General features: G+C 41.4%; 1 protein-coding gene across 1 annotated transcript; it reads right to left on the reverse strand.

Annotated features, from left to right (window-relative positions):
• Positions 1-6,645: 6,645 nt before the first annotated feature.
• rbm7 (RNA binding motif protein 7) lies at positions 6,646-14,093 on the reverse strand. The gene is made up of 5 exons (XM_084064542.1): positions 13,905-14,093; positions 12,158-12,320; positions 9,714-9,774; positions 9,233-9,329; positions 6,646-7,774 (listed from the first exon to the last, which is right to left on the reverse strand). The coding sequence occupies exons 1-5, from the start codon at positions 13,995-13,997 to the stop codon at positions 7,343-7,345; spliced, it is 846 nt and encodes a 281-aa protein (XP_083920668.1). The 5' UTR covers positions 13,998-14,093; the 3' UTR covers positions 6,646-7,342.
• Positions 14,094-14,341: the final 248 nt, after the last annotated feature.

Consider the following 14,341-nt stretch of genomic DNA (forward strand, 5'->3'; position numbering starts at 1 on the left):
CCCAGGACACTCTGTCAATCACCCCCCCCCCCCCCCCCATCTCTCTCTCTCTCTCTCTCTCTCTCTCTCTCTCTCTCTCTCTCTCTCTCTCTCTCTCTCGCTCTCTCTCTCTCTCTCTCTCTCTCGCTCTCTCTCTCTCTTCAATTCTCTCTCTCTCCCCATCTCTCCCCCATTTCTCTCTCTCTCTCTCTCTCTCTCTCTCTCTCTCTCTCTCTCTCTCTCTCTCTCTCTCTCTCTCTCTTCAATTCAATTCTCCCTCTCTCTCACATTTTTTCATCTCACCATATAGCCTACTGTATATAAATTAGCCATGCGCCGTAATGTATTTTTGCAGTAGTCTGATCATAAACAACATTGGCCATCATTTATTTGAAGATGCCTTCCTAAAAGTATTATTAATATCATAAACCGTGTTAGATGTCGTTTGCTGTACTATTTTATCTAATACATTCGTTGTTTAATTTAACGAACTTCATTCAAGTAGAATTAGCCAATGTTTTACGGCTATTCAGGCAAACGGTGGATTTAAGTGTCCCTTTTCACATCGCAAGTATGTAGTAGTAAGGTTTGTGAAAATAGCAGATCTACAAGCTCACAACACCTTGCAACACTTGTAGATCGTCTATTTTCACAATGTTTGCCTCTTTCTCATATCATTTGACAATTTGGCCAACGTTTGATCAGTTTTTATAATATAGTTTGTTGATTGTTTTAGGTATGAAAAATGAAAGTCCTTAAATTGTCACTTCGCTGTCATCTGGGGACCCCTCCAAAATCATGTGGGGACCCCCCCTGGTCCCGACCCACAGGTTGAGAAGCACTGGATTAGGCAACCCACAACTCCTCACTATTGCAAAACGACCGATGAGTCAAATAAACAGCATAGGCTACGATATTAAAATAACACTGATGTGGAGTTAAATAAATAGCCTATATTTTGTGTTCAGAGATTTTTGTTCAAGTAGGCTACTTTTTTTTATTACAAATAATTATTACCTATCAATTTGATCTGAAACTGTAGCCATAGAACAATGAAACTTAGATTGGCCTATAACTGCAAACAGTTATAACAAACATAAATTGGTTAAACATGTTGAATGTAGTCTCGGCCTATTTAAAGTCACGATTTCAATATATGGGCCTATATCTTTTTACAAAAGCTTTACAAAATTGTTGTGTGCAAGAAGCAATTTAAACCTACAAAAATGCAGTTCGGCAGTTTTACAAGGCTTATCCTATAGTGTTTTAATGCATCTCTCTTTTAGTGACATCAATGTATAACTGTCAAGATAGGCTATAAAACTAAATTAAGCATTAGGATGTTGGGATTAGTCAACACGATTACGATTACTCAATATTATGGGCCTATGTGGGAAAATGCCAGGAGCTATATCTTCAACTGAAAGAAAAGTGAGTAATCTCATGGCATGTGCAACTCTCTCATCGAGTGAATGTGTAGGCTCGGCCTACCAGTGGTTCTCAACCTTTTCAGGCCGCGACCCCCCAAAATAATCATATTAATCCTAAACCCACCCTGACAAGCACTTGGAATTGTAGGAGTTGGGCATTGAATTTCGTTTGATTAGGTTCCTGCAGCTAAACATTGTGAAAATAGCAGATCTATAAGCTCACATTGCCAGCAACTTGTAGATCGGCTATTTTAACACATTTTTCTTAAATTATTTTACAATTTGTCCAATGTTTGACCAGCTTTTATAGTATATTGATTACTTTTGATGCAGCAATGGTCTTTTTTCATTTCCATTTCTATTTTGTTTTAGGTATTAAAAAGGTCTTAAAAGTCCTTAAATTGTCACTTTACTGTAATCTGGGGGACCCCCCCAAAGAAAATAATCATGTGGGGACCCGACCCACAGGTTGAGAATCACTTAGACCTACTTTTCGAATGCATTCCTTTTCCTTGAAAAATCTATTTAGACATTAACTTCGGCCTCTTGTGTGTCGTAGGCCTATCATTTTCCGAACCTCCCGTGAAAAAGATGTAGCTTATAGCGTAATAATGTTTATTATTTATATTACTTTAGAGAAAATGTTTTCTTTCTTTCTTTCTTGACATATCTGGATGGCATATGGACAGACATTTTAAACATTGTCTTCGCAATAATTTCTGATCAGATCATCGGTGGACCCCCCAAAATATCATATTTGAACTGAGGACGCCCCCCCCCCCCCCCCCCTGACAAGCACTTGGAATTGTAGGAGTTGAGGTATTACATTTTGTTTGACTCTGTTCCACAGATAAATATTGTGAAAATAGCAGATCTACAAGCTCAAAGGCCTGCAACATTTTTTGCCTCTTTCTTATATTATTTGACAATTTTGGCCAACGTTTGACCAGTTTTGTAGTTTGTTGATTACTTTTGATGCAGTAATGGTCTTTCTTTCTTTTTGTAGGTATTAAAAAGGTCTGAATTGTCACTTCACTGCCATCTGGGGCATCTGGGGACCCCCCCCCCCCAAAAAAAAAAAACAAAAAAACAAATGTGGGCCAGTTGTGGGGTCCCGAACCACAGGTTGAGATCACTGGCCTGTAATAGCGTAATAATGATTATTATATTACTTTCGAGAAAACGTTTTTCTTTTCTTGACGTCTGGATATGGACAGACATTTTAAACGTTGTCTTAATTCGCAATAATTGCTGATTGGATGTTTATTTGAGACGACTCGTGTCTGCGAGACCCTCAGCAACATAGGCCCGCATGGCCCTGAGAGAGATGGCAGATCAAGTTTTCACTTTGAAATGCCGGGTCGTCTGCGCAGAAACGATTACCATCTTCCCAACCCGAGCACAGGGAGTAAATATAACTCGTTGGAGACCTTCTATCTCTCCTAGATTACAGGCCGAGCCGCCCTGTTCAAAGTGTGAAGGATTATTGCGGAGGAAACATGGCAGCTCTGCATAGAAAAGCTTGGGCAGTTTTTTTTTTTGGGGGGGGGGGGGGGGTTTGGTAGGCTGATCAAAGCCAAGGCCGGGAGGAGAAGATGAGAACAACTGCCGCCGAGAAGCTGTTGCCGCATGTGGATCACATTTTGAGGGGTGGGTGGGGTGGCAGTAGGATGGGGCTGGGCTGGGTGGACAGTGAAGAAAGAGAGAGGTGTTTTTTGGATACCAAGGCACACCGATCACCGATGAACGCAACGACCTGAATGCAAGGCTCCGGGAACGGCTAGAGAGGGTCTCACTCTCGTAGTGGCGGCTGGTGGATTTCCCCCCATGTGGTGGTGGTACCGTGGTGGTGGTGCTACACTAAAAATGAAGCCAATAACATGTACTAGCCTATCACACTAGTTTATTTTGATAGGCCCTGCCCTGGGCTATAGTCATTCTTTTGTGAAAGACATGCAGACATAACTAATGGCATGAGAATAACATTATGATTAAGTAGCCTATACACCTTTTTTTGTACTGCTAATAATAAAATGTAGCCTATTACATTATACATATTGACTACAATAATAACAGACAAAAAGTTGTTTTGTTTTATAAGTATATTATATATGTTTACAATCTAAGTAAGCATTTTGGTATGAAAACCAGCATTCTTAAAGGGATAGTTCACCCCCAAAATTCATTTTTTTCTATCGATTAGTCACCCCATGGAGACTTGAATTCATGGATATTTTTTTTTTGTTGCATTCCTAAGCCAATAATTTGATGACTGGTAGCGGTTCCGGTAGGAGACACAAAGAGTCTCCTTTGTGTCTCCTAACGAAACTGGTGCCTACCGGTCCTTTGATCATCAAATTATTCGCTTAGGAATGTGACAAAAACTAAAAAATATCCATGACTTCAAGTCTCCATGGGGTGACTAATCCATAGAAAAAAAGTATTTTTTGGGGTGAACTAGCCCTTTAATCCAGAATCATACAAACCAAACAGCATGTAAATCGGTTGAGAACTCAGCGAGTTGTGGTCCTTTTCATGGCTCATATAAGCTCGGTTTATACTTAGATGCAGGATGATATCGTGCGTCGAAAATCGCCATCTACAAACCCAAAAGTTGCATCCGCCATGCGTTGTGGGCTTGTAGATCGACATTGTGCGTGGAAGCATAACAACATAGACATTAACAGGCATAGGAAGTGAAGCTACCAGGTGGAGTGAGCAGCAGCAGTCAGTGCAGTTCTATAGATATCTATCTAATGGGCGCTGAAACCCTGCGCTCGTGGCCCCCCACGCAGGGGCGTAGCACCAAATTCTGGGCCCTGGGGACAAAGATTCACTGTGGCCCCCCCCTATGATTTGTTTCCTTTAAAAAATATGTTTTTGGGCGGTGCAACCGCCCCTATATGTGAGGTTTGGATATCGACCCAATTGCACCCCCCCTAACCCTGCACCGTGATTGGCCACCATGACTCTATTCAGGACTGTGATTGGCTAGAAACACATGACACATGTGCATAGCCCTATAAATAGGACTATGCACTTAAAAAAAAAACATTTATGTTTTTTTTTTAAGTGAAACTGTGAAAGAAGACACTAGTAGACATAAACGATGTTTATGAGATTCGTTGATTCCAGTCGGACTCCTTTGCGCCACTGCACAATGCTAAAACGGAAATGGGTAGGGGCATCCGCTTTCCCCTTACACATTATCAGAGCTTCCGAGTCCCAGACTGTATGCCGGAAACATTTGTAAATTGTGGGAGGCAATAACGCGAGACTATAAACCACCCAGCAAAATTAGAATGATTTTAAAAAGGAGAGTGAATGGTAAAGATGTTTTGCGCACACAGCATTAAGTTTAGACAACGTAGAACAGTTTTATCTACATTTTATGGCAGATAATACATTTTACTCACTAGTAATTAACTATATGGTATTTACCTTGTTTGTTTGATCATTTAAAATACAGGCTATAGAGAATATATATATATATATACTGTGTATATATATATATATATATATATATATATATATATATATATATATATATATATCTTATGATCTAGAGGTGGTGCGGCACACTAGTGCCCTCTATTGAAGGCCCACCACTGGATATACGGCGTACCGATGAACCCAACAACCTAAGAGCAAGGCTCCGGGAACGGCGAGAGCGGGTCTCCTGCCACCGAGCTGGTGGGACTTCTGGAAGAAGAAGGGGGGGCTTTTGCTGGTGGATCATTTTTTTAGTAGCCTGCACTCCACTTCTATATAAGTCCACAGCAGTGGCTACTGAGCGGGATTTCTAATCCGGCTGCTCCGGGGCTAGAGACGCCAAGCAGATCAATCAATTATAACAGTTATGCACTGCCAGCGCAGGCGCATGCAATAACTGGGGGTCCTTCCCAGTACCAATGGCCCGCGACAAAGAACACAGGATACTCTTCATTAGGGCGACTTCGGAGCATCAGGGTGGAATCTGACACTATAGGGTGGATTACAGGCAAGACAAAGAGCTTAGTGGAGAGGGTGCAAATGCACCTCTACTTTTGGAACCTCGGCAGCTTTATTGGGGGATATGCATGTTGATACACCACGGGAGCCGTTGTTAGCGGCCTAAGCACTTTCGGAAGGGTAGATTATGACCTCAACGTGGACATTAAGAGATTTGGCCAGCAACTTTGTTACAAGCACCGAGGGCAACGCAGCACAGCCGCTAATTGTAACGTGATATGACAAGTCTCAAATGAAACGGGGACTGATTTGGAGCTATAATTCTACTACACACAATCGTTTTTAATAATATCTAAGTCAAGTAAAACCTCGGCAATTCTAAAACTGGCACTCTGCAATGACATTGGAGACCAAGGCTACCTGTGCTCAGGCTCAAGTCAAGGAGAAAAAATAAGTTTGGCCTATGCTATCACACCCAGAAGCCAGTATCCTATAATTAATCAGTGGCACATTTGGATTGGCATCCTAAATGGAAAAGTCACATACAATCAGTGGTGTAAATTAACAAAGTACATTTACTCAAGTAATGTACTTAAGTACAATTTTGAGGTGCTTTTACTTTACTGGAGTATTTCCAATTGTCTATACTTTACTTCTACTCCACTACATCTCAGAGGCAAATATTGTACTTTTTCTCCACTAAAATTTGAAAACGTAGTTACTTTAGAGATATAAATTATAAAACATACATTACCCCCTACACGCTCTAACACGTCGCGATGTGAGCTTGTAGATTTGCTAATTTCAAATATTTTAGTACTTTTAGTATATTTTGATGCCAATACTTTTGTACTTTTACTCAAGTAAATTTTGAATTCTAGACTTTTACTTGTAACTGAGTATTTTGATATTGGTACTTTTACTTAAGTAAAGAATTTGAGTACTTTTTCCACCACTGAATATAGCTGATCATATGGCCCAGTTATATTTATCATCTTAATTGAATCAATAAAGGGACGCGTGTGGCGCCACCTGCAGATTACCATAGCCTGCTGTACAAGCATATTACTTACACACAGGTCATTTATAGAGGCAGACATGCATGCATAACTGCAAGTACCCTCAGCATACAATATAGCTTACTTATAGTTGTCCCGACTCCTGTGCAGGAGTTGTAAATAGAAACAATGCGCCACAGCACGAAAGGAGCCTGCTATACCCAAAGGACTGTTGGTTCAGTTAAAATAGCAATGCTTTTTTTTCAGTCAAAGATCAGGTCAGTAAACACAATCCAATGAAAGGATCTTTATATACTGTATACACAATCAATGTTAATTTAAAAACAGATCGTTTTACAAAAAAATGTTTCTGTTCAGAAGAAAAAAAAAGTCTCAATCAATGGTATCAAACCTAAACAGAAGGAATGTGTTCTAATATTGTACTGCTGGTGAAATCGAGTCTTCGACCCAACACATTTGTTTCTTCCCATTTTTAGTGGGGAAAAAACAATTACACTACACTTGGGGCACTATTTTAAAATAAAAATCTCCATAACATAGCTGGCCAGCGTCCATAACACATTTCTTTCACAAACATTTGAATACTTTCGAAAATAAATATTTAAAATACAAATAATCCTTTCAAAAACAGCAAACTTTTATGCAGTCGGATAGTCACTGCTTTCATAATCAATAACCTTTTTTTTTTAACAATAGAGTGCCAGAAACTCACATTCGAGCTAAGAATTCTAAACTAAAAGCACTTTAAAAGCAAACAATGATGGCACGCTGGCATAGACTTGTGTATCTCAAATTGGTTGCATGTAAACAACCTTAAATTGGTTGCATGTAAACAACCCGAGTAGATTTTATTACTTTCATTCACTTCCCAGAACAATGTACATGTTTATAAAAGAGAAACAAGGGCCTACTCTAAAAAAAAAAACTCCCTGCAAAGAAATAAAAAATAAATCCCAGAATGACTCAGTACCGTCGCCGTCTACTGTCTTGGTAGCCTCGGTTGTCACTTCGGTCATCGTTGTGACGGCTGCTGCCTCTGTTGCCCTGGTAATTATTTCCGCCCTTGTTGTCATGGTAACCATGGTAACCACCGCGACCATGTTGCTGCTGCTGGTGGCGCCCGCCGGAGCCCTGTTCGTCGGCGTAGCGCTGGCCTCTGCTGTAGTGACTGCTGATCGTGCTTATCTGGGACGAATGCTGCCGAGAGGAGTCACTGTCATGTTGTTGTTGCTGTTGTTGTTGCCCACCTCCACCTCCATTACTGCTGCCACCGTAGCCTCCACCTCCACTGGCAAACTGTTGCCTCTGCTGGGGTGCCGGTCCCAGCAGGCTCCCGTTCTGCTGCTGGAGCTGCTGCATTTGGGTCATCTGGATCTGCAACATTATGTTGCTCATCTATGGACGGAGGAAAAGATGGTAACTCAGGGCCCCTTCAGACCAGTGGTTCTCAAACTTTTTCATGCCAAGGACCCCCAAAATGATATGCATTAGGCCGTGGACCCCCCCCCCCCCCATCTCAAATACGTTGTTCCAGGGACCCCCAGAAACAAAGATTTGAGTTACAAATGTTCACTTCTATGCATTTGATCTATCATCTTGTGTCCTTGCTAGGAGGTCCTTGCTTGTAAATCGCTCTGGATTATTCTGAGATTAGAAGTATTCTGAATTACGACAGTAATCAATCTGAACTGTCGCTGTGTGTGACTGTGACCAAAAAAATGTGCTTAGAGGAGACCAATGACACATATTATACACATCAGCTTCAACAATAGACATCACATTAGAAAATGAATGGTTTGATGTGATGTCAGTTTTTATGGAGAAGTGTGCATGAGAGACACCTGACGTTATGCGTGAGCGCACTGTAATTGGTGCATTTATATAGCGCTTTCATCCAAAGGGCTTTACATAAGATTGTGAATGCACACATTCATACACCGATAGCGGAGGAAACCATGCAAGGCACCAACCTGCTCATCGGGAGCAATTAGGGGTTCAGCGTCTTGCTCAAGGACACTTCGACACCAACTCTGGGGGAGCCCGAGATCGAACTGGGAACCTCGCGGTTCCCATCCGGCCGCTCTACCCCTTAGCCACTGCCGCGGCCAGTGCCGCACTGTGGACTACGTGGAGCTTATATGGCTCTAACTTTGACCTACAGTAGTTTACGGCGATTACTTGTGTTGCGTGTTCACAATTCCAGAGCTGCACGAGACAATTTTTTAAACGTAACAAGATTTGGAAGAAGATTACAAGACTGTACAAGATTTGTGGAAGTGCTACATGGAGGCAGATAAGTAGGGATAGTTTGTATACTATTCTGAACGGTTTCATTTCAATCTGTCATCACTGCCCTATCCCTATCTTGCATACTAGCCATGATCGGAGATCTCTGCCTACTGATTACGTCTGGGGAAATCTACATTCAATGCATGGGCTAGAGCAGCAGAGAAAACCAGTGCCAACAAACCCACCGTCCCAATGTGAAGGACTGCCCTAAAGACAGAAGGAGGCAACAAAGCCTGTAATTGTTGCTAATTGAAGGTGAACAGTTGGATGTATAGGCTTCGATATTAAAGCTGTACAGTGCAAATTTAAAAAAAAAACGATTTTTAGCAGCCTCGCGGGACAGTCACCCCCGACCACGTTCAATAGAAAATATACAAATAAAAGGCTTTCGGGGGTGAAATTCATGGAGTGGGTGTTGTGAAACATTTGCCACTCACAAAAGATATACAATTTAACTTTAGTTGTATTGAAAAAGTTACCTAGCATTACTTTAAGTCACATTTGAACAACAAACTATAAACTGTGTCAAACTGCTGTGTCAGTAAGAATGGAGATCTGGCTTACCATGACTTGTTTTTGCATGTTATCAGGAGATCCAAACGGCAACGACGATCTTTGCATTTGAGGGCTATAGGGTGGAGAATTCATCTGTCCTTGTGCCCTGCAAGGAATTATTCAATTATTAAATTTGCATAAATATGAGGAAACTGTGCAACTTTCAAAGGCCTAATTTTCAAACACGCAGAATGCAAATATAAGGACAACCATACCAGTGTTGAATATACTTGCACAAATTATAATAATTGCAATAAAATTGCACAAAACTGATGTCTGACTTGTAATCTCAAGAATAAAGAAAATATTTGATCCATCAGTCTTCTTATCCACATAATTTGTGAATAAAAACGGCCATTTAACGGTGATGTGTCTAGCAAACACTTCCAACTATACCAATAATAATCCATTATACACACAATTGCTGCAAATGAGCAACCTTTTGGCTTTTGTCAGAGAACTTCTTAAAATCACACCACAGCATTCTTACCACTGGCCATGTGGATTTGGAGTGTTTCCAGGGCTTGAAGTCTGAGTATTCACTGTGCTTCCTGTGATGAAATGTAAAAAAAAAAGGTAAGTAGTATGTCTAAACAACTAATTCCACTAAATGTAACATTATCATAGAGCAACGTTACTCAAACGGGGGTACACCTAGAAGCCCTCAGAAGTTAAAGAAAAAAGCTTTTGTATTACCTGCCAACACTCCCCTCTGGACGTCCCCACCCCCCAAAAAATCTGACGTATTATACGTCAATGGCGCTCTGGGTAATTGAAAAATCGGACGCATTATACGTCAATGGCACTGGATGAGTTAAGTTTCATAAAGTTTTTTTCATAAACTTAAGTATAAATAAATGCATTTGAAATCAAATACAAATGGTTCTTTTCAGGATTCAAATTCCAAAATGGCACAAAATAATTCAGGATTCCAAAATAGCAAAAAATAGCAGGTCTATAAGCTCAAAACGCATCGCGACGTGTTTTGAGCTTTTAGATCAGCTATTTTTGCAACCTCTGTGTGACATACTAGAAAGACAAAGTACGTTATAGAGATAAGGATTCTGCCTGACAGCAACAATATGCAATGTGGCCCCCTGGAGTGTGTGTGGAAATAGTGTCCCTTTCCATCATCAACGTTGCCCACCCCTGCTGTCCATGGAATTGAGATTTTAACAGGAGACGCTACTAATCTGGAGCACAACGCATGCACAGACAACCCTGCTTGATACGCGTCGCTCAGCAGCATGAAAATGGATAAACTGCTGCAGTGGTAAAGTGCCTGCCCACCACCGCGGAGGTTGTGGGTACAAATCCACCGTGGTGCATTTGTCGAGCATCTATATGAACATTATTGGCCCGTGTCCGGGGGAGGGAAGCCGGACGGGGAAGGTGATAATTGTCACTGCAGGTAATCCTACGGGCTGGGCGCAGCAGCTGTCAGCAGAGAGTGTTGGGCGGGAGGAGTAAGACGAAGGCTCTACGTCCTCCCGGTGGGGGCTCCTCACTGGCAGGTGAGTCAGTAGGATACAAACAGCAGTGACAACACAGCAATGCGTGTTGGGAGGAATTAAAGGGATAGTTCACCCCCCCAAAAAAATCTATCGATTGGTCACCCCATGGAGATATTTTTTTGTTTTTGTCACATTCCTAGGCCAATAATTTGATGACCGGCAGCGGTTCCGGTAGGAGACACAAAGAGTCTTGTTTGTGTCTCCCACCGGAACCGCTGCCTACCAGTCCTCTGGTTATAAAATTATTGGCTTTGGAATGCGACAAAAACTAAAACGTATACATGAATTCAAGTCTCCATGGGGTGACTAATCGATAGAGGGAAAAAAAGTCATTTTGGGGGTGAACTATCCCTTTAATTGGAATACCGACTACATTGGGGAGAAAAAGGGGGCTTTAAAAAAGAAAGAAATGCACTTCTAAATTTCAGTCCACTTGATGTGAGACATTACCCTTTCTAACACTTATTACATCCACATTTCTCTAGACGCGCATGTACACACACATGTTATTTTTTGTGACGTACATTTTTGATGACTATTGCTCTTTTTAAAGTTACAAGCATTTATTTAGTGACTCAAGAATGTAAGGCTAATGAAAAGTCAACCTTGTATTTATTTATTACATTAACCTGTCATGGTCGGTTACATGGGGGCAGGGTAGCTGATGCGCCAGGAAAATGGCCCTCTTTTTCACAGCCTTATGTTGGCAGCTTAAGTCAGAGCCTTTGGGACAATGTAATCAATGGTCAGACCAGCTTAACTCTCTTCCTCTTCTTCTGTGCCTGTAGCCATTGCTAATGTTTGTTTCTGAGCAAACACACAGGCCAACAAGCCATTAACCCATTCAATCCGGGAACGCATCAATGTCATTTTTAGATTTCTTTTTTTTTAATCTATAAATAAATAAATAAATAAATAAATAAATATATATATATTTTAATGCCAACATTTTCTAACTCAAATCTTTGCCTCTTGTGGGGGTCCCTGGAACAAAATATGTTTTTTTGTCGCAGACAAATGCATATCATTTTGGCATCCTTGAGAACCACTGATAGTATAACATCATTTTTTTTAACTGTTAGAATTTATTAGACATTTGTATTATTCCCCAGAAACAAAAAGATTTGAATTAAAAATGTTTGCTCTAATAAATCAAAGATTTGCACACATTTTCACAAAAAGAAAAGCAGGTCTACACGCTCACAGCGCGGCACATGGTGCCGCACGATGAGCTTGTAGATCTGCTATTTTTTAATAGCCAAAGAAATAAAAAGAATGACAGACGCGTTCCCGGTCTGAATGGGTTAACCAAAATGAGCTCATTGGAGTCCAGTGTCCATTCACACAGTGAAGTTGTCACCTTATAACATTATGGTTACACTTCTGTATATTCTCAAAGACTATAATGTCAGGATTTCACCTGTTCGGGGTTGCACGTGGATGGTTCTTCCAAAGAGTGCCGTCCCGTCTAGCAGCTTCAGGGCGTAGGGCACAGACCCCTCGTCCTTATAAACAGCGAAGCCGAATGTTTTCCGTTTCCCATCGGTGTCTTTGGGGATTTTCGTTTTGCTGAGAGGGCCTGCCTGTAAAATAGGAAACACTGCATCTAATGCATGGATTGGACACAACAACTCTGCCTGTGATTTCCCTTTAAAAAAACAGTGCCAATGCCTAAGCTTGTAATCCTGGCTCTACTCTCCCTCTGCCAGCCTGGGGAGATCCCCGAACTGAGCTCATGCTTCCTTCAATGCATGAGGAGTGAGCAGGCCGCTTCTTACCACCTGACAGAGGGGAGTTTCCCCGGTAGGACGTAGCGAATGGAAGGAACACGTTATTCCAACCAGTTCATTTCCCCTCCATCAGGCACCCCGGCTGACCAGGGGGAGGCAGTAAGCCTGTGTTAAAATACCACACGAACACCATCTAATCTAATGTTAGCCTTGGATCAAGACTATCATAGATGCATTTTATCAAGTCTGACCTTTGTCAAGACTCGATCAAATACATTTATGATAGTCTTGATCAAAGGCTACATCTTGTATGTATGGACACAGTGGTGTAAATAAAACTAAGTACATTTACTGAAGTACTGTACTTAAGTACAATTTTGAGGTATTTTTACTTTGCTGGAGTAGTTCCAATTTTCAGTACTTTTACTCCACTACATCTCAAAGGCAAATATATTGTACTTTTACTACACTAAATTTGAAAACTTATGTCACTTTGTAGATTGATTATCATTACAAAACATACATTAACCATAGTCTGCATAATACTTTCTTCTTTACGTACATTGTGATACCAATACCCTCTCCCCCCCCCATCTAATATTATGGACTTATAAGACTGGCATAACAAGCTTGACAGCGAGCCTTAACGTTAGCAATGATCGTTATCTGGCCTTAGTTAAAGACGCTCGTAGATATATTGTATGGATGTTGACATTGTTTGTGTCTCTACTCGAGTCTTAGCTACCACCCCCCAAGAATGCCCTGGAATATCAGCTACTAAGCACTTACTTCTGTACAAATGCAAAATATAGGTGCTTACCCGCTTGCCCCAAATGTTAACTAGGTGTCCGGCGTGTTTGTGCGATGTATTAGTCCATATGTTTCAATAAAGAAGTGTTTTAATCCCGTCTGTGGCCGAACGCCATTTGTTCCCCCTCGTTTACTTCCTGTTTACACTGAGTGTAATTCCGGTGTTCACCGGATGCGCCCCGTGACCACCACCCGTTGGGAACTTCAGACAGAATCGGCCACAGACGGGATTAAAACACTTCATTGAAAAATGTGGACAAATACATTGTACTAACACGCCGGACACCGAGTTAACATGTGGGACAAGCGGGTAAACACCTTATATTTTGCATTTGTACATGTTTGTACGGGCTTCACTGGTGCAAACTGTGGGGGTGGTACCTAAGACTCGTAGAGATGAAACATGTCAAAATCGATCAAATACATCTACGATAGTTTTTTATCTAAGGCTATATTCGTTCAAGCCTGGCTGGGGACCTTTTAGCTGGTGTTTTACCACGGCGTATAATATACTGTTTACTCAAACCTGTCGCTGAAACTCTGTTTACTGAAGTGAAGTGTCGACCGCCACCAACGTTAGCTCTAAAGAGCTAGCCTGGCCAACGCTATGTGCTGCTGCTGTCTCACCTGTAAGAACAGCTCGAATAAAAGCTCCTCCGTCACTCTCTGGTCCAGGTTTCTGATGAAGAGAGTTCTGTTGGCCTCTTCTTCAATCCCCATGGTGACTGGTGTCCTTCTTACGTCTCCTCACAGCAGCAAACTGAAACTAGACATGTAAACAACACGGCCAGGCACCGCCAAATTTATACAGAGAGGGCCGCAGCTTGTCGTAAAGGGCTTTATATATTACCGTAAACCATGATGTTCAGTGTTGCCATATTTGCGAGAGAAAACAAGCCCAAAAGAAGCGACTAGGCCAGTGGTTCTCAAACTTTTTCATGTCAAAGACCCCAAAACGATATGTATTTGGCTGCGGACCCCCCCATCTCAAAAAATATTTTGTGCCAGGGATTTAAAAAAAATGTATGAGTTTGTTTATCTGCTATTTTTGAATAGCCAAAGTA

The sequence above is a fragment of the Gymnoscopelus microlampas genome (genome assembly GCF_963454915.1).
Source record: "Gymnoscopelus microlampas genome assembly, chromosome: 8".
Classification (NCBI taxonomy): domain Eukaryota; kingdom Metazoa; phylum Chordata; class Actinopteri; order Myctophiformes; family Myctophidae; genus Gymnoscopelus; species Gymnoscopelus microlampas.

Coding starts and splice junctions, on each gene's coding strand:
- rbm7 (XM_084064542.1), bottom strand. CDS start 13,997: ATGGGGATTGAAGAAGAGGCCAACAGAACTCTCTTCATCAGAAACCTG. Junction 12,321..13,904: donor TATTCGAGCTGTTCTTACAG/GTGAGACAGCAG, acceptor CCTATTTTACAG/GCAGGCCCTCTCAGCAAAAC. Junction 9,330..9,713: donor CCAAATCCACATGGCCAGTG/GTAAGAATGCTG, acceptor AATTCCTTGCAG/GGCACAAGGACAGATGAATT.